Here is a 17790-nt window from a genome sequence, read left to right on the forward strand (position 1 = left end):
AGCGTGCACTTCGCATGCTTAACGAGAAGTGCATCTACGTGGAAAACTCCGGCGATTCCACTGGCGTGTTCGGATAGACGCACATAGTATATACAGCCGTGTATCTACCGCGGTTTTAAAAAAGGATATATTTTTTACGAGATATTAAAGATATGTAAAATTATAGTTAACGTTTGTAGAACAGGAAGTTGGTTAGTCGTTCCATTGAACTTTTCAAGCAGAGATTTACCTGCCGCTGTATTTTACTGCGTTGTGAATTAGTTACTTTTGCCGCGTGTGTGTATCCGTCGAAATATCTTCCGTCGTTATGATATTCTGGTTTCATATTTGCAATAACTCCCATAAAAGTTTGTTTATTGACAGCAAGGTGTTGGTAATCGTAACAGCGTGATTATACTTCTTATCTTACACGGCACGAGACCACCCAAACAGTGCGTCCGTTTCCCATCCGACGACGACAGCAAGTACGCCTCGAATCCTCCCTTTTCCCATTCCCGTAGATAGAACCAACGGAAAGGGGCAAAAGACAGACAGAGAGAGAGAGAGAGAGAGAGAGAGAGAGAGAGAGAGAGAGAGAGGAAAAGAGAAAGAGAGCGCGAGATTTGCGGTAGAAGAATGGACCAGATGGCGTAAGAAATTAGTGGTGGCCAAGCAAGCACGGGCGTTCTCGCCCTCAAGGTCTTTAATAGCCTGAATCGTATTGACGATGCCACCCCTGCAGTTTCCCTCGCTTCCTCCTCGTTGCATTACCCTCGGCATCTATAGCTCAATTTGCCGACACCTCGCTAAGTATAGGTTGGGTGGGTGGTCCTTTCTTGGGACTATGGGACCCACGAGCGCGATGGAGTGGATCTGACCCGGGACGATCCGGGATAGGTGAGACAGAGCGCGCGAGAGGGTGAGGGATCGGGGCACTGAATGGGGGGAGGCGAGCGGATTACAGCTCATATATCTATCGGGCCATGAGACAATGGGGCCCTCGATCGAGCCAGCATCTTCTGATCGGCCGTGAAGAGCGGCGCAGGAAACGCGCCTGTCCCACCCACCGGTTCGACTCGCGCGAGCGTATTTACGCATCGGATGCGCCGAATTCAGTTCTTCGTTTTGCACTTGTCCGACACCACCTACGCGCACCGTGCGCGAGCGCGAGCGCTTTCAGCCGGCTGACGATGACCGATTGAAAAAAAAGGAGTTTGCGTTACCTCAAGTCGAATTGCAATAGAGTCAAACCGCTACTGCAAAATGGGGGTGAAATTGTACCGCGAGAGTTGTACGTTTGTTTCTATATTTATCGTAACTGAAAGCTTTCTCGTGATAATGCATTTTAAAATCGAATATTATCGAAAATTTTGGTGTTAAAGTGACTTGTATGAGTATTCTGCTGTGTTAGATTATGTTAATTCTCGCGGACATAAGCAGGGCACTCTTGTTGATCTTATTAACAAAATGCAACGCCATACGTGCTACAGTGGCAGTTTCGGAATCGTATACTTTCGCCACCACCGTCCACCGGTTTGACGCGCGATTGTTCGTGATGGCGGTCCAGATGGCGGATGGCATTGTCTGGAAACGTTCCGTGAAGTGGTCAATATTCGCGCCAGACACAACGCCTTTTGACGCTGATGGGAACATCTCTCCGCAGAATATGCTTCCAAATGGAGAAGTCATCTTAATATGAGGGATGCGGTGACGTATTAAGACGGCAGCCGACACGTTTAATTGACGTTCTCATTTGCATGAGACACGTTCGACGCGTTAACCGCTATTACAAGACGTTAACATCCCTTTGTCATTTTGCCAAGCGATGCAACGAATACAGGGATATTATCCATGATACTTTTGAAGTCGTCTTCGTATTTCTTTTGCGATAATAATATAAATCGATTAATTTATATGATATAAAACCGATACTTACCTTTTTATTTTTTTATATTGCCTCTTTTACCGAGATTTTTTTGTATTTGTCATATTATATACACACACATATATTGTGCCAGAGACATATAAGGATATGTTTTCTTGCTGTCTTCTCTGCATTTCGCTTTATCAAGTACTTTGACAATTAAGGATAATACAATGTCTCTTTCAAAAAAGTTTTACGGGTTTGCACAATGTAAGTAAAACGTCTTTCTTACTGCTTTTTCCTCTATTTAGCGCGCCTAGACAACCTGTCTCGGCGTACACGCACAATGAACATCTCTTCTATCTTTTATCGCGCAGAACCAAAGAAGCAGAGCCGGCGTACGATTAGCGAGGATAATATTGCGGTCTTCTGACCGCAGTACTTTTCCGGCTCGTCATTAATGTTTGTATGATAATGGCGAGGGTGTGGAGAAATGAGAGATACTCAGGGAGAGAGAAAGAAAGAGAGGAGAGAGAGAGAGAGAGAGAGAGAGAGAGGGAGAGAGAGAGAGAGAGAAAGAGAGAGTACCAGAACCCGATGGCAAAGCGGGACGAGAGAAAGACCGAGCGACGAACGTGAAGGAGAGGAACACGAAGCGAAGAAGGAAACGAAGAGAGTGGGCGCACGGAGAGAAAGAGAAGCGTGGAGGCGGGAAGGAGGTGGAAAAAGGATGTGGAACGAGGTACACGGAGGGGGAGGAAAGCGGTCCTTTTGATGGGGCCTTTGTCGGGTCTCGCGGCGCTTTGCGATTTGCAACTAAAATCGTCGCCCTCCCTCCCCGCGCTCGCCGCTCCGCGCTTCGCCGAGTGATTTGCTGCGAATTTATTAATGCGACGATCGCGCGACGATCGAACGCGCATCGTTTCGTGCCGAGTTTGGGCCGCGTCGGGGATTCGGACACGTGCGTATTCAATCGAGCTTCTGAATTTTCAAGTCGGACGCAGTGTCGTTTTTTTTACTGATTGAGCTATGATACAAGCAATTCTTCACGGAGCACAAGGCTGTCGGAGTCCGAAAATAAATATTTACGTGTCATTGAAATTTCCGCAATTTTTATACATTCCGAATGATAGTAAAATAGAAGGCTTTCCTATCTCAAAACTTAAGAATAAAAGCATATAAAAGAATATAAATCGAAGCATAAATTGGAACATTTAATGATTTACATAAAGTTCAAGATTTCCATGTATAACCTGCCGATTGGAAGATTATGAGAGCGCGCGGCAAAAAATTTGCGAGATCCCCATAGCCCATTCCGAAACAGCAAGTCGGCCGGTCGGCGATGTAACTTTCCGTCGAACAATTTCGCGAGGCATCGCGGCCTGTTGCGGGCTCGGCTGTATGGTAACAGGCGCAGAGAGAAGATCGGCGAGAACGTAGATCGTCGAACCACATAGTCGAAGAACATGAGCGTGGAAATATGAATAATATAAGCGCGAGAAAGACGGCGGGCGAGAGAGCGACGATGCCGAGAGGAGGGAGAAAAAGAGAGAAGCCAAGAAGAGCGAGGCACTCTTGGTAGGCAGCGCGGCTGAGGAGAAGGAAGAAACGCGAAGGAGCGCGGGTAGGGACCACCCCGTGGCTCGTCGGCTCGTTTGATCTTCTCCCACCCCGGGACGGTCCTTTACCCCCTGCCATCCCCCTCCGAGCGGGCCCGGTGTCGTCTCGTTCCCGCTCGTTCGCCGGCCGGTATCGTCGTCTCGCTCCGCCTTGCCATCACGCTTCCACGCGGGTCGGCCCTCTCTCTCTTCCTTCTCTCGTCTCGTGATCTCTCACCTGCGGAGAAGAGGCGTCCGACACGTCAGAATCACACCTTCTACGACTACCCGCTCACTAATAATCCGAAGCTCCGTGCTGTGGTCCTTTTCTCGGGATCCGTGGAATCCTTCGAGACGCGATGGATGCCTTTTGTCTCTGCCGTGAGCGCCGCATGCATCGAATGCATCTTCTGGGTATCGGCAGCGTAATAAAGCCGAGGATTGCCAATTTGTCAAGTAATTTATTTATTTAAATCTTTTAATTTTTAAGAAAAAAAAACTGTTTTGAAAAGTTACGAAAAAATTACGTAGGATATCCCATATCTGATAGATTATCAATCATTGATTCTGTAACAAATTTTGATTTAAAAAATGACAATTGAAAAAAACTTCAGAAAAGATAATGTATAAATAGAATATAGATGAATAATGTATCATATATAACGCAAATCATTTTCTATCACTCAATCTAAAATTAAGGGTTATTTTCTGTTATATATTTTCGAAATATTAATATGAACTTTTATTATTGTGGAAGATAATTTGGAAAGTTAAAGAAATTACAACAAAATTATGCTTATCCATTAAACTTCAAATGTAGAGAAAACGATTTCATATTTATCAAAAAATCTGTGGTTGAGATATACATATCTGAAACGCTTAGTATAGTGTTTTATTCGTCGGATTAAAAGCAAAAAAATGTATACCATTTCTTAAGAAAAACGTTAATTGATTAATTTTATACGCTTGATCTGCACATTGTGGAACATAACGATCGTTGAAATATTAAACATGATTACGTCTCGCGATCTTCAATCTTTTCCATTCTTCTTCGAAGAAGATGTCACTATCGAACAGATTTGCAAAAGAGGAGCAAAATTTCTCGAAGGGAAATTCGTGCCACGAATATCGGGCATCATCGGCGTGTTGCGCGTATGGCTGAGTGTTATTCGAAGGCGCTACTTAATTATCTCGCAACCTCTAATCTGCCTGAGCCGACATACACACGCCAGCGCAGCGCTTCTAGCGAACGTTACCTCGGCCCGGCCTATGCCTAAATCTAAATCTCCCTTAACTGGAGGGCAGGCCGCATAACGATCGTATTCAAAATATTGCGCATTCTGACGTGAGCCTATATCGACAATGGCCCGAAGGAGCTCATATAAAATTATTTGAACAATAACACATCGTTACCGAGTGAAGAATCGGGAGCGACGCTATAATTTAACCATTCATTTCCTCACGCAAATAATGAAATTCAAAAATTCGAAAATTCTGTCCTATAAATTTACCCGAGGACCTGAGGACGTTGTTTTGTCTTGGCGAATCGCGAAATTCAAAGAAGCGGTTCGAGGAATCTCCCGTAAGATTTTAGGATCCATAGATCCAAACACGCGGGTACATTCCCCGAAGAATCTTGGGAATCCTAGAGCAGTCGTTTCGAAACTGATCCCGAGAGATCCGATGATGTACCGAGCCTCAGGAACGCGACAGAGCATCCTCGAGCGCGGCATCGCATTAGCGGGGGGCGCGGAGAACGCCACCGATAAATTTCTCGTGAAACTGGAATGCCGGGGACCACCTCCACGCTTACGAGTTACAACACCTCCTCTCTCGACCGCCGCCACCGCACCGCCGCCGCCGTCGCCGCGCTTGTGCCGCGCCGATCGGACAAACTGCCGGACGGCCGGTGATCTATAGTGGTGTCTCGGCACCGCTCGGTACAATAACCGAAGTGAGAGCGAGAGTGTAGAGTATCCGGTGGTCTGTAATCAGGAGCCGAGCCGCTGGCAGACCCTACCTCTCGGTCCCGGAGCCTCCTTACCATTAACCTATCCGGTACCCGTTCCGTTCCGTCAACCTGACGTCATCGTAATTCGTGATCATTCTATACGCACGCATAGCACCTCGCGAGCAACGCCGTCCACCTCGAGTGATCCGCGAAACAAGGTGGAATTAACGCACACGGAGGGCCTTTTTGCGGGGAATCAGCTGTTATTAGATTACCGCTCCGTGAACGCTCGTGCACCATCCTCTTGTTAGCAGGTTGTGCGCCATGCCGTTCGCCACGATATTCCGCAGTGGCAGTTTTCTGCGTCACGTTTAAAATTTTTCAAATTATATGTTAAATTATAATTATCTCTCGCTCCGAGTTTCTTTTTCGCTGATTATTAGAAAAATTTAAAACAGAAGCGATACGATTAGTATACTTTATATATAAAAATAATCAATACGTGAGAGAAAATACATACAAAAATTTCAAGAAACTAGAGAGCCACATTTATATGAGAAATAAAAAAAACTTTAAAGTAAATTTGCATTTTGTATGTACGCCGTACGGTAGGTATTGCAGTCGGATCTCCGTCTTTGCGTTTCCATCGCGCGGCGGTATATACGCGGCAGTGTTCGTTAGCGTCCGGCTGTTGAATATCATGGCTTTTTAGCCTGCAGGTGTCATTAGGGTGCGGACGGACGAACGAACGCTGATTGGTCTCGGCCGATCGCCCTCGGGGACACCGGCCCATCAGCTGTCCCATTCGCGCCAACGATGCCGACGACGAACAACAGCTCGCACGCCTATATGCGCTTCCATTACTTCCATCTTTGTGGAACGCGCGGCTCTCTCGCGAACCGGCGCGGCTTTCCCAGACCCGGGTTTTATCCGATAACGCGTGTGAAGGGGCTAATCACTTAGCGTTTTCTCAGACTCTGTCTGTTCTCGCGCGACTTATTAATTAGTACGGCGAGGTGCGCCGCGATTGATTCGATTTTTGTGGGAAATCGTGACACACTTAGACGGAATCGAATAAGGCGAGAAATTACACAGCAACGTCGAAGAACATAAATTATATTTTCTCCTATGAAACGTGCGAACATTATAATATCCTATAGTAAATTATAAAATTTCCAAAAGAACCGCATTGATGCTCTATTGTCAAAACATATAAAATACATATTTGTAGCATATAAATTATCACGCGCGTTATACACTCATTACTGTTAAAATCATAAATCATAAAAATCCGGTATATTCACTCATCATCCGTTATCTAACTATGGCAAGGCAACGTTTTGCAAGATTCCAACCGTGCGAATAATATATCGTCTCGATCCCCCACCCACTCTCGCCTAAACACTCCCACATATCAATCTTCCATCGTCGGGGCTACGAGCTCTCGTTAGCTGTGAACCCGTATAGCGTAGCTAGTCCTCCCGAAAGAAGTCCTCCCGCCGTGTAAATGGACCTCGTTGGCGAAGACGAGATGAAAGACCGCGCAGGTAGAAATCAGCCACGTGAAAGAAGTCAGTCTATGAGGTATCGAAAAAAAAAAGAGGGGAACAACGAGCGCGCGAAATAGAAGCTTGGGAGGGCGAGAGGAACGGCGTGCTAGGATCGGCGGCTCGTCGTAGCAAGGGGGAAGACTCAGCGAGGCCGAGATATCGCATTAACGAGGCCCGCTGATGGGCCGGAGCCTAGATCCACGTCTAATTACATCCGCGCGGAGCGGGGAGACTCGTTTCTCGCGTGCTGAAACGGTTCGAATCGAAATTATGGATCTGCGGCGCTCCGCGCGCCGGCTTGACTGACGCATGACTGGCTGGCGGGTTAAGCGAGTCAACGAGTAAATGAGTCCGAATTACGTGGGCGTGTCAATGCCGGGAAAATGAGCTCCGCGAGGTATCTTCTGGCGGGCTTATGCAAAACAACGCCGGATAATGTTCCCGCACGCGCTCGCGCACGATCTTGCCCGGCGATCGGTAGCACGGTTCGTCGACACGTGCGACGATTGCATGATAGCGTTTCGCATATAGAGACAAATTAGCGTAGCGTGAGGCGGGTTATAGACCGTGTTCGACCTGGGTATTTTATAGTGAATCTTGACTCGCGAGAAGTTTATACATTTATAATGCAGCTGTGTTACCGTAGAAAATTCTAATATCCTACGATCTCATTTATCATCAATGGGCTGTCGTTCTTGTCACTTTAGATACCTGAACAAGTCGTTAGCTTTAAATGGCTGGATGGATCGCTTCGCTTCGGAATGATGTCTTGGCGACCGGAATGATGCGGCTTTACGATTTTTACACGAATTGATTTATGTCTTTTTTTATTTCTGGCACACATAATAATAATGATGTACAAAACATTGTTGATGTTAAAATATCTATATACGTCTTTCTGAAAAATTTTAAAATGCGAATTAATGTTTTCATAATTGTTACTTGTCATTACTTGTCGTTACTTTCTCAATGTTATGCGCAGAATTGCTGGGGAGTAAACTCGCGAAATTCAATTAAACGAAATGAAGAGACAAGTTTTTAATCGAATCGATTGGAGGCTTCGTTCAAGAGCTCGCCGAGTAAACGAGGGCATGCAGTTTGCCTGCCGCCGATAATTACCACGAAATTAATATTTCGATAATCTGATGTGTAATAACATTCATTTCGCAGTTCAATCTGTACGTTGAATAAACTCGGTCCCCGAGAATCGCATTAACGAGCACCGTTTCGTAATGCCATTTAATTACGGAGCAATATATCGAAAATAATTAAGAGTCGGGTGGGGGGAGGGTCTCGCGACATTAAGCGAATCGTAAATTAATTGCCAATATGATGGGAGTAGTAATGCCGTATATGACTCACGTATTATATATCCGTATCGCGATCGCGATAATAAAACACTTGCCTTAAAGCTGACATATAAGGATATAAGTGTATGGAGAGTTCGGCTAAATTGTTGCGATTAAACGATATATTCGTTAATGTCGCGCGTTACTTGCGCGATTTCACAGATACCCGTTTAATGCACACCGAAGGGCACGCGGGGCGAGGAGAGAAAGAGAGAGACAATGAATGATATCGCACGCTCATATTCCGATCGGAGATCGCCTGAATTATTGGTGTATCTGATATATCGAGAAAATTGGCGGTGGTCATCATCGCCATTATGAATTCTTTATTTGGATGTTGCGGCGTTTGAATTACAGGGCGGTATGGGCTACCTTGCTTACTGCTTCATATAAGGGCCCGTCGATATCAGCGATGGCTACGAACGTCCTCGCATTTGTTCAAGTGCGTACGAAAGTCGCGTTACTTTGTTTCGACCTGTGTGTCTTGAAACGTTACGCTATAAAATGGAAATATTTCCACATGCGTTTTACGCGCTTAAACATCCTTCGGAGCGGTAACTTTTAATATTTTTGTTCTTTAAATGTTTCACTTTTTTATACCTGTGAACCTTGGAATTATCGAATCCTTCGCTTTCCAATGATCGCATGTATCGATCAGGCCGACCCATAACGAGCGCAATAAACAGTCGATTTCTTAAAGTGCCGGATATTTGAGAATTTTCGCAGATAAGAATTTATATGAAAACGCGGAGAAGCTTGGAGATATTTTTCATATAAAGTATATAAGTGCCGTAAATAGAGCGCAGCTAATCGCATATCAGCGATGAGCCTCGCAATACATGATATACGAGCAGATAGCTCGACATTACCAACCTGCTTCCTGTTACTTGAATATCTGATGCTAAACGGAATCGTTTGATATGAGGCCTCGTTAATGAGTCTATCATTAACTTGTCGTCATTATCTTTGATATAAAACGCGTGCTACTGCCATCGCAATAGATTAATCGAGTCGAATCTAGAATGTTTATAACGGATGTAAATACGTGTGTTACGCGCGTTAAGTATATGCTGATTATATGCCTCCTCTCGGGTGTATGTGTATACTTGAGTGCTCTCTCAACATTTCTAATAAGGGCCCGGCGGCTTTTGCAAGTATGTGTATAGCTTGTAATATTAACGTTTCTAGAACATTGGAGTGTTTTCGTTGACGCTAGTGCTTCATTTTTGTGTTGTAAAATTTTTCCTGCCCTCCATTGTCTCTTCTTCATAATTAGAAAAATTTAGAAAAACTAACTTGAGAAATGATTAAATAACTTTGTTTTTTTCCGGACAATCTAAAATAGATTTTATTTTAACAAGTTTTTTGTTAGCTTCTTAAATTGATGATGTAATATAGCAATGACTATTTATCAAATTATTATATAAAGAAAGGTAGACATTTTACCTAAATTCCTATAGGCAAACGCGTTTTTTTAAACATTGTATATTTATAATCTCGAATTTATTTTATATGAGAAGATAAAAACGTATACCGTTCTGGGTGCAGTCATATATATTGCAACATATCTTCAGTATTTCCCGGTTCGCAGACTCGAGTTCTAATCTATCGGTAGCAAAAGCGTTCGGTTATGACGAGTGCCAGACTCCGTACCGACGGATACAACGAGGAAAAGGCCCGCGAAATGACTTCATCTTAATAAATTACGTCTCTGGGTAAACCTCGCGAATGGCTTCAAAAAGGTTCTCGGAAGGTCCGCAACGCGGTACACGCTATTTTTGGAGAATAATTCCTTTTCATCTTTGTGTACTGCATCTCTGTGGCTCCTTGCACGCCGACGCACGTCGAGCCTTTTTTACGCATAGTATTATGCCAAACCGCAATAAAATATAAATCTATCCTCGTTAAAACAATTTGAGAAAGAATGACACGATCTTTATGCGATTTTTTGTTATCTTATATCTTTTTTGATGGAAAAAGATCACATTTTAATAATATGAATATGAACTTTTTACTTGAAAAAAATGAAGATAATTGCATTTCGCAAAGTTTTGCCTGTGCCATGTTTATAGGGTATATTGTAGGAGAATTGAAAGGAAAGATTATGGTTTTGAAGAAGTTGAAAAAGTAGATGTAGAAACAGTTTCGATAATGTTTCCATTTATTTAGCTTCGCTATACACTGTACTAAGTCGGTTTACACGCGCGCTCCTAGTTTTTATTCTCACGCACCTCACTATCACTTTACGAATCGCCGTATGCAGATATACATTTTACTCGCTCCTAAAATTCACTAATTAAACTCATAATCAGGTATATTGCAGTGTCCCATCTATGCTCTTATGATTTCTTTTAACTCTAATCATGTATAACGGTCTCTATCATGCCTATACGTAACATTATCAAGGGAACGATGTATACCTATATACAATATATGTACACAATGGCGCCACAACGCGTGGTTATTTATAATTTACGGAATAATATTCATTTAATAATTTATTATCGACCGTTTTAACCGGGACCCTCCTCACGGCCAATTCCTCTCACACTTTCTCCATTTTATAATAAATACATTATAATACACCGCGCTCTGCGCGTAAAATTGCAGCGGACTATGATACGCTTTCCACTTAAAGCCGAAAATTACGACATAAGAACGCCACTTTTTTCAGTTCTAACAAGCACAACGAAAATTTCTTTTTAAAATTGTAAAGTGATATTTCCCTCCTCCGCATCAGTCATATTTCAGTATATAGAAACTGGACGATTGTATGGATAGAATAGAAAATAGAATATTCTCTTGTCGAGAGATTGGATGCAATAATAACGTAAACAGTTTACAGTTTTGAGAAAAAAAGAAGTTTGAACGTTGAATGGTAATAGATTATTAAACAGATAACATTCAGAAGATATCCTTTATCATAAAACTTTCTTCACAATTTCTTCAAGAAAGAATATTAAAATGCGACCAGAGGTCGCACGTAAAAAGAAAACCGTATCGTATAAAATGCATTCGTTGGCGCTTAAAATAATTTTCGTACGTGCTTGTCTCCGAATAATACACCGTAACATGAAATTATGTATCACGTTTCGAGCTTTCCTTTCGGCCAAAAATATTTGACGATATTACACGAGTAATAATTGTCCGTTGTCCGATTCCCCCGTCGAGCCTCGATTGCACACAGAAAGTCGAAGAGGCGAAATTTCGAGTCGACCTCTACGATTTCTCGTCCATGGAGTTTGGCAATGGTCGTTTCTTCAAGATTCCCAGATCTTGCACGTTCTCTAGGAAAGTCTTGTGATGTTGAGCGACCAAAAGTGGATTCACAGTCTGTACGTCCTTCTTAAGCTCCTCCATGTCCCTCTTGAGCTTCGCCCTCCTGTTTTGGAACCACGTGATCACTTGGGCATTGCTCAGACCCAGCTGAGCGGCGATCTCGTCCCTGTCGGCTGGGCTCAAGTACTTCTGATACAAGAATCTTTTCTCCAGCTCGAAGATCTGCTGATTCGTGAACGCGGTCCGACTCTTGCGCTTCTTCTTCGGCTGCTGACGATTGTTGAACAGGTTCAAGTGATTGGCTTGCTCTGCAACATGAGAAATTAGACACGGTTAGTCGTGTTTATATACTTATTTCAACACATTGCGTAGCGAATCAATACATCAAATATACACAGGACCAATTTAAAGTTTTCTTTTTTACAATTTCAATCAGAGTCTGTGACTCAGTTATTTTCAATATCTTCAATGAACATATCTTTGCCGTTCGAACATGAAATAATGTTACTCTTAAATTTTTTAAATAACTTTAATACGAAAATCTTATTCTTTAAACACATGCAAGATAATTTGTTCCACTTTTTGCAAACGTGCACATACAATCCAAACTTCAAACCTGCAAAAAATGTAACAAGAAGTAATGTTCTAAGAAGCGAGTGATGATCGACAAAAGTAATTGAAGGGTCGTTTTATGACGAAGTATAATTTTATCGCTGATCCTTACGGTTTCTCGCGGAAAGATCTGAAAGTGATTCTGCTTTCGTGGTAGCGGCGCACCGCACCGCACCGCACCGCACCGGTTATCGCGCGCGCGGATAATGAATGAGCGAAGGCGCGGGTATTGCGCAAATGAATCGTCGATTCAGCGGCAATTAAATTCTGCCGATAACAAGACCGTTCGTCGGTCCCGACGAGCCGTGTCTCTCGGGAACGCAATGCGATAATTATATAGCTACTGATACGAATAGTGGTGTATTAAGATTTTATCACTGACGTTGTCTAATCGTTCGCGAAGCTACAGGGCGGAAAAATTCTTCGTGAAAACGCGTTAGGTGTAAAAACCGACGGTCGCACGACAGGAGAAAGGAATATTAGGAAATTAAATGAATGTTTATAGAGCCGCACCGTGTGTTTTATCGATTTCACCACTTACTTAACGTGCGTTATGCGCAGTTAATCTCGCGTGTGGGAATAAGGCAAGAGATAGAGAGACACGATAAGAAAAATATATGTTACAGCAGATTGATTCAACGTTTACATTGAGTTTCTCTATACTGCATGAATTTACAAAAAGGCATCAATAAATATTAGATATACATATGTTATACAGTATACACACATAATCGAGACAAGATAATTACCAATTAATTTCACGAGATTGCCAATAAGCAACACGGTCAGAGATTGAAGCACAGCTGCGTTATAGCAAATAACGGCGTTTTAGGAACAGTTTCATAAGTAACAAAGTTAGGCATTTTTTACGCATTAAAGTTTTAAGCAGTTGAAGTAAATCTCTAAACAGCATATGACTCATTTTCCTTGCGTTTTGACCTCAGTTTACTTTAATTTCTCGAAAAAATCTACGCCGCGCCGGTGTTCTTCTGTATATAAAACAACTTTTGAAGTACTATATTGTATACGTACACATGCCCACATACAATAATCAAAATTTCATAATCCCGCAGCGATCGGGACATGCAAAACGAATCGAAGTTTTTTTCAGGCGACCGCCGTTGGAATTGTAGTTCACGGAATCGTCTCTGAGGGCTACAAATTAAACGTATTTTCGAGACATGGAAGGGTTCGCCCCATAAAAGTATTACGCATTCGTTACGGTGCTCAGTCCACGGAATTCCGAGAGCCATAACTATCATAGTTCTCGGTTGCTAGCTAAGGCTGTAGCTCAAAATGTTTCTACCAGACGTTCGCCTTTAGCCCTAAAGCGATTTGTAGTTATAATAGATCAGGTCTGTGCGGATATTATCTTATACATTTTGCGATATTACACTGTTAAATTCATAATGTCAAATCATACTCAATTTAAGTATTCATTTTTAACCATTCCTATAGGTAGCCACTGTTCTTACTATGTGGTTACTTTAATAATGTCAATTTGACTAAACCAATGAAGTTAAAATAATACTGTTGTGTGTTAAAATAATAAATTTTGACACACAGTAGTCAAAATTAAAAAAAAAATGTTATTTTACTCAAGGTATTGGTTTAAATATCCTTTATCAGTGTATTTTTATTTTATTATAATAGTATTTTATCATAGCTTTTTATATCAAGGTACCTTCTGGGAGATTGGATTGCTGCTTTAAAAAGTTCTTTAAAAATTTCCGTCGTATCTTATCGAGCTCGTAAACGCGATAATTTTTTAAAAAATTAGCTTGTTATAAATTAATTGCCGGTTTAAATAGCCAATTAAAGCAATCTTCTGTGCCCTATCTTATTGAATGTTGTTTCATGAAGGTGCAAAATTGCAACCCAATTTTTCGAATACACGTTGCAGCCTGTTACCTGTCAAGATTAAAGCACGTGAAGTTGTATTTATATATCAGTGAAGTTATATTTAAATATCCGTTGAGAGATTATTTCTATAGATGATCTCTTTAGACTGAATAGTTCGTAGAAAATCTATTCGGTATGTAAGGCTTGACAAGAAAATTGCCGTATCGATTCCATTGGCTAATCGTTTCCTCGTAAAGCCCTCCTAAAATAATCACCGCTCGTCGTCGTATCCTATTAGCGGATGATGTCGCGTAATACCGGTTCCCGTTTTAAAATTTTCGTTATGCTCGCGTTGACTCTCGGAACGAGGAAAATATTGTCAATTAACGTCGTTGTCCAATAACCAGAGCGACCTCGTGCCTTTTTTACTTTGCCTAATGTTTACCCAGGGAATATGCGCGCGATGGCTGTTTTCGCAATGGCGTTAGTCATTAGGAAATAATCGAATCGAATGATGAGAGAGAGAGAGAGAGGGGGGGAGACGGGCGCGATGAGTCGTGGACAAAGTAGCCGAAGAGTCGCTCCAGGATCAAAGGCCGCCGCCATCGGTCACACCTGCGCAACCCGACCGTACAGTCCACTTTAAAAACTCTCACCGCACGAGCGATGTCATGCACGTATAAGGTGACCGGATGTCTTGTTTTCGGGGAGACAGTCCACCTTATTTTGAAAGAATGGTACATGTTCTTACCATTCCTAATCATTTTATTACGTTAATTGGGCATAAGAGTACAAGCGCGCTTGGCGTTGAACGCAACTCGAAAATACAGTGTAACACGTGTTTCGTTCAATTCACGCTCCGTTTCTCTAATAGCTGACATTTACGTTTAGAGTTAACCGTTAGTCTAAACGTCTCAGAATCTTGCCGACGAATGAACGTTAATTATGGATATATTATATATCTGTAGCTTTTTTTCATTATTTTCTGTCAAACATATTCTTAATTGCGTTTATATTGGAAACGTTTGATTAAATTGACGAAGACACGTAGTTGTAATACTAAAGAAACAAAAATGCAATAAATTCTGTGCGCGAGTAATAAGTAGATTGAACATTTGTGTTAAATGTCTAGCAGATATTCTATTTTCCAATGTATTAATTTAGCTATATTTACGACTGAAATCAATGTTACGTAGATAGAAATATTAATAACTAACGCGCGCGTACAGGAGAAAATTAATTTCCGATTTATAGACTTCAGGAAAATAATTAAAGAGGAGATTATTAAATACTTTGCAATGAAGGCGAGCCTTTCGCGAATGGCGTATTGATTCGATTACACGTACTGCAACTCAAAAGTGCAACATACATATAGAAAAATAGAAAAAAAAACTATTATAAAAAGTTCAAAAGTTTTAGAATCATGTAATAAAAAAACATGCATTTTTTTATATGATAATTATCCAAGTTGCGATGTTGTATCAATCTATTAATTTTAATTTTGTATCACTCTTTACTAATTGCAATTTTATATTATTCGTGACAGAGAGACGAAAGGAGAGTTAATTTAATTAAATACATTCCTCGACTTCGTTGCATACTTTTCGTTTACATCGAATATTCTCTTTAATAGTCTAACAATTATTTTTAGTCTCCTAAAACCTGCGACCCGAGAATGCATTGACAAATGAAATCGAAGACAAAGCGAACGAGACTTTTGAACGACAAAGATGTTGAGACACGACGACGAAACGGTAAACGAACGGACGGATGGACGGACGGAAGAAGCGTCGAGATATTAGTTTCTGCGGTCGGTTCTCCGCAGAGATTTAATTCGTTTGATGTTCACGATTCGCCGCTTCGGCTGTCTTTTCGCAACTCGCGTCTTCTCCTCCCTCTTTCTCTTCAACTTTCCAAACAGTTTTAAAAATCGTCAGTTTTCTTTTTCAAAAAAAAAAAAATTTTCTCAACCTTTTGTCGATAAACATTCTGAATCCTGCTGTAAAAATTTATTCTTAAAAAAATCTGATATTATTTATAACTTTTATAAGAAGAGTGAAACATGATTTACTAAAATATATTTATAAAACGTGCGTTACATGAATTTTATTCAGATTAGTTGGAATTCTTTTAAAATTATAAGCGATTAAGAACTAAGTTCTTTAAAACGATATATACATATATAGACACGCATTGAAGAATTATACAGAAATAAATTCCTGATAAAGGGCAGCCGACGCGACCACCTGCCGCGCGTAAACCATATCCGTGTATGACATCAACTATAGGGTCACAGATGGCGGCGAAATTCGCTTGATTAATGTGCTGACTTGGCCGAAAATTTGGTTCAATTACGCGGACCGGTATACTTTCGTATATATCTGTGCTTTATCTTCTTCCGAACATAATTTAACAAATCGCTTTTATAATGAATCGCAATAATTAATAACAGATTGATCCTTTTATCACTGAAGTGATGTGTGGTAAAGAGTATTTTAGAAAGTGGGTTATACATATAGTGCTGTAAACTATATTATGTATGAGGCATTTTTTTGACGTAAGTCACATTCTTTATGATTTGTAATCTTAGAGTGAGAGCAAGAACTACAGCAAGAAATTTTTATATAGAATTTTGCTACATTTTTTATATCTAGTACAATTAGGAGAACCCAATTATGAAGATGACAGTAATTCCTCAAAATAATGTTGGAATACTATAAAGATGTATATCTAGTATAACATTTTTATTATCAATTTGCAGTTAAATGCTCTAAGAAAATCGTTATTTGTTAGAAATGTTTTAAACAGTAAGTACAATAATCTATCATAAACGATGATCGCATATCGTGAAAAATATGTTAGAGAAATTCTCGGCACTTGATTTATCGCGGCACGACGACACAGGGGAAAACAGCCTTAGAAGCAAATAGCACGATGCAAAACGACATGATATGTCTCGCGAAAGACCGACAAAACCGTTGCGCGGCCATCTTGGTTACGCTCGAGCAAGATTCACTCGAGTAGAATAGTGACGGAGTTAAGAGGCGCGACGATCTTGAAACAGCTTAACTGGCTCGTCGAGTAGATTATTTGACAACAGTTTCTTGTTAAGCTAAATTTTACGGTTAAACTGCAAACGGCCTGTGATGCTACAAAAAAAAATCGTCGCGCTGTTAACGAGTTCCGGTGTACTTTCCGGTGCACCTCTATTTTTCATTGCTTGTCCGAGATGCTCGAGTTGGTTGACGATTTAAGATAAGTACGATATTTATTCCCGGTCGTTTCCGGCTAAAGAATTTTATTGTTACGCTAAGATGTATTTTGATGTTACAATTTTTTAATCTCCAATTTACTGGAAGATTTTTCCATTAACGATTTTGATCTGAAAGCAATACGCTCCAAGTTGAATAGTGTCACAATCTGTTTGAGAGCAAAAAAGAAAATGAAAAGGAAATGTAATATATATATATATATATATATATATATATATATATATATATATATACACGATGCCACGATTATGTTAATGATATGACATTAATTATTCTGGCTTTCGACGGTTCGCGCGTAAAAGATTCTCAAGGCGATAATGCAAACGACAGATTCCAATGCCATGGCAGTCCCTTTCCCACGCGCAAATTTGGCATTTGCGAGCGGTATGCTTAATGGATTTAATACATTTATTACAATTGCGAATTACAACGATGCTGTCAGACGAGGGGGGGCTGATCTTGGGCGACCTAATAATGCGAGCATAAATTACGCG

At 41.2% G+C, this 17790-nt stretch overlaps 1 protein-coding gene and 1 long non-coding RNA gene across 2 annotated transcripts in view; one reads left to right on the plus strand and one right to left on the minus strand.

Moving 5' to 3' along the window:
* Nucleotides 1-17790, plus strand: part of LOC143897140 (uncharacterized) — a 164407-nt gene that overhangs the window by 61604 nt on the left and 85013 nt on the right. The gene's annotated exons all lie outside the window — the stretch shown is intronic.
* LOC143897023 (uncharacterized) overlaps nucleotides 10444-17790 on the minus strand; it is a 48856-nt gene continuing 41509 nt past the window's right edge. The window contains exon 2 of the mRNA XM_077405311.1: nucleotides 10444-11878. Within this exon, the coding sequence (XP_077261437.1) occupies nucleotides 11511-11878 (368 nt within the window). The 3' untranslated portion in view covers nucleotides 10444-11510. The remainder of the gene's footprint in view (nucleotides 11879-17790) is intronic.

This window comes from Temnothorax americanus, unplaced genomic scaffold, assembly GCF_048541705.1.
Source record: "Temnothorax americanus isolate GAGA-0224 unplaced genomic scaffold, ASM4854170v1 Scaffold2, whole genome shotgun sequence".
NCBI lineage: Eukaryota > Metazoa > Arthropoda > Insecta > Hymenoptera > Formicidae > Temnothorax > Temnothorax americanus.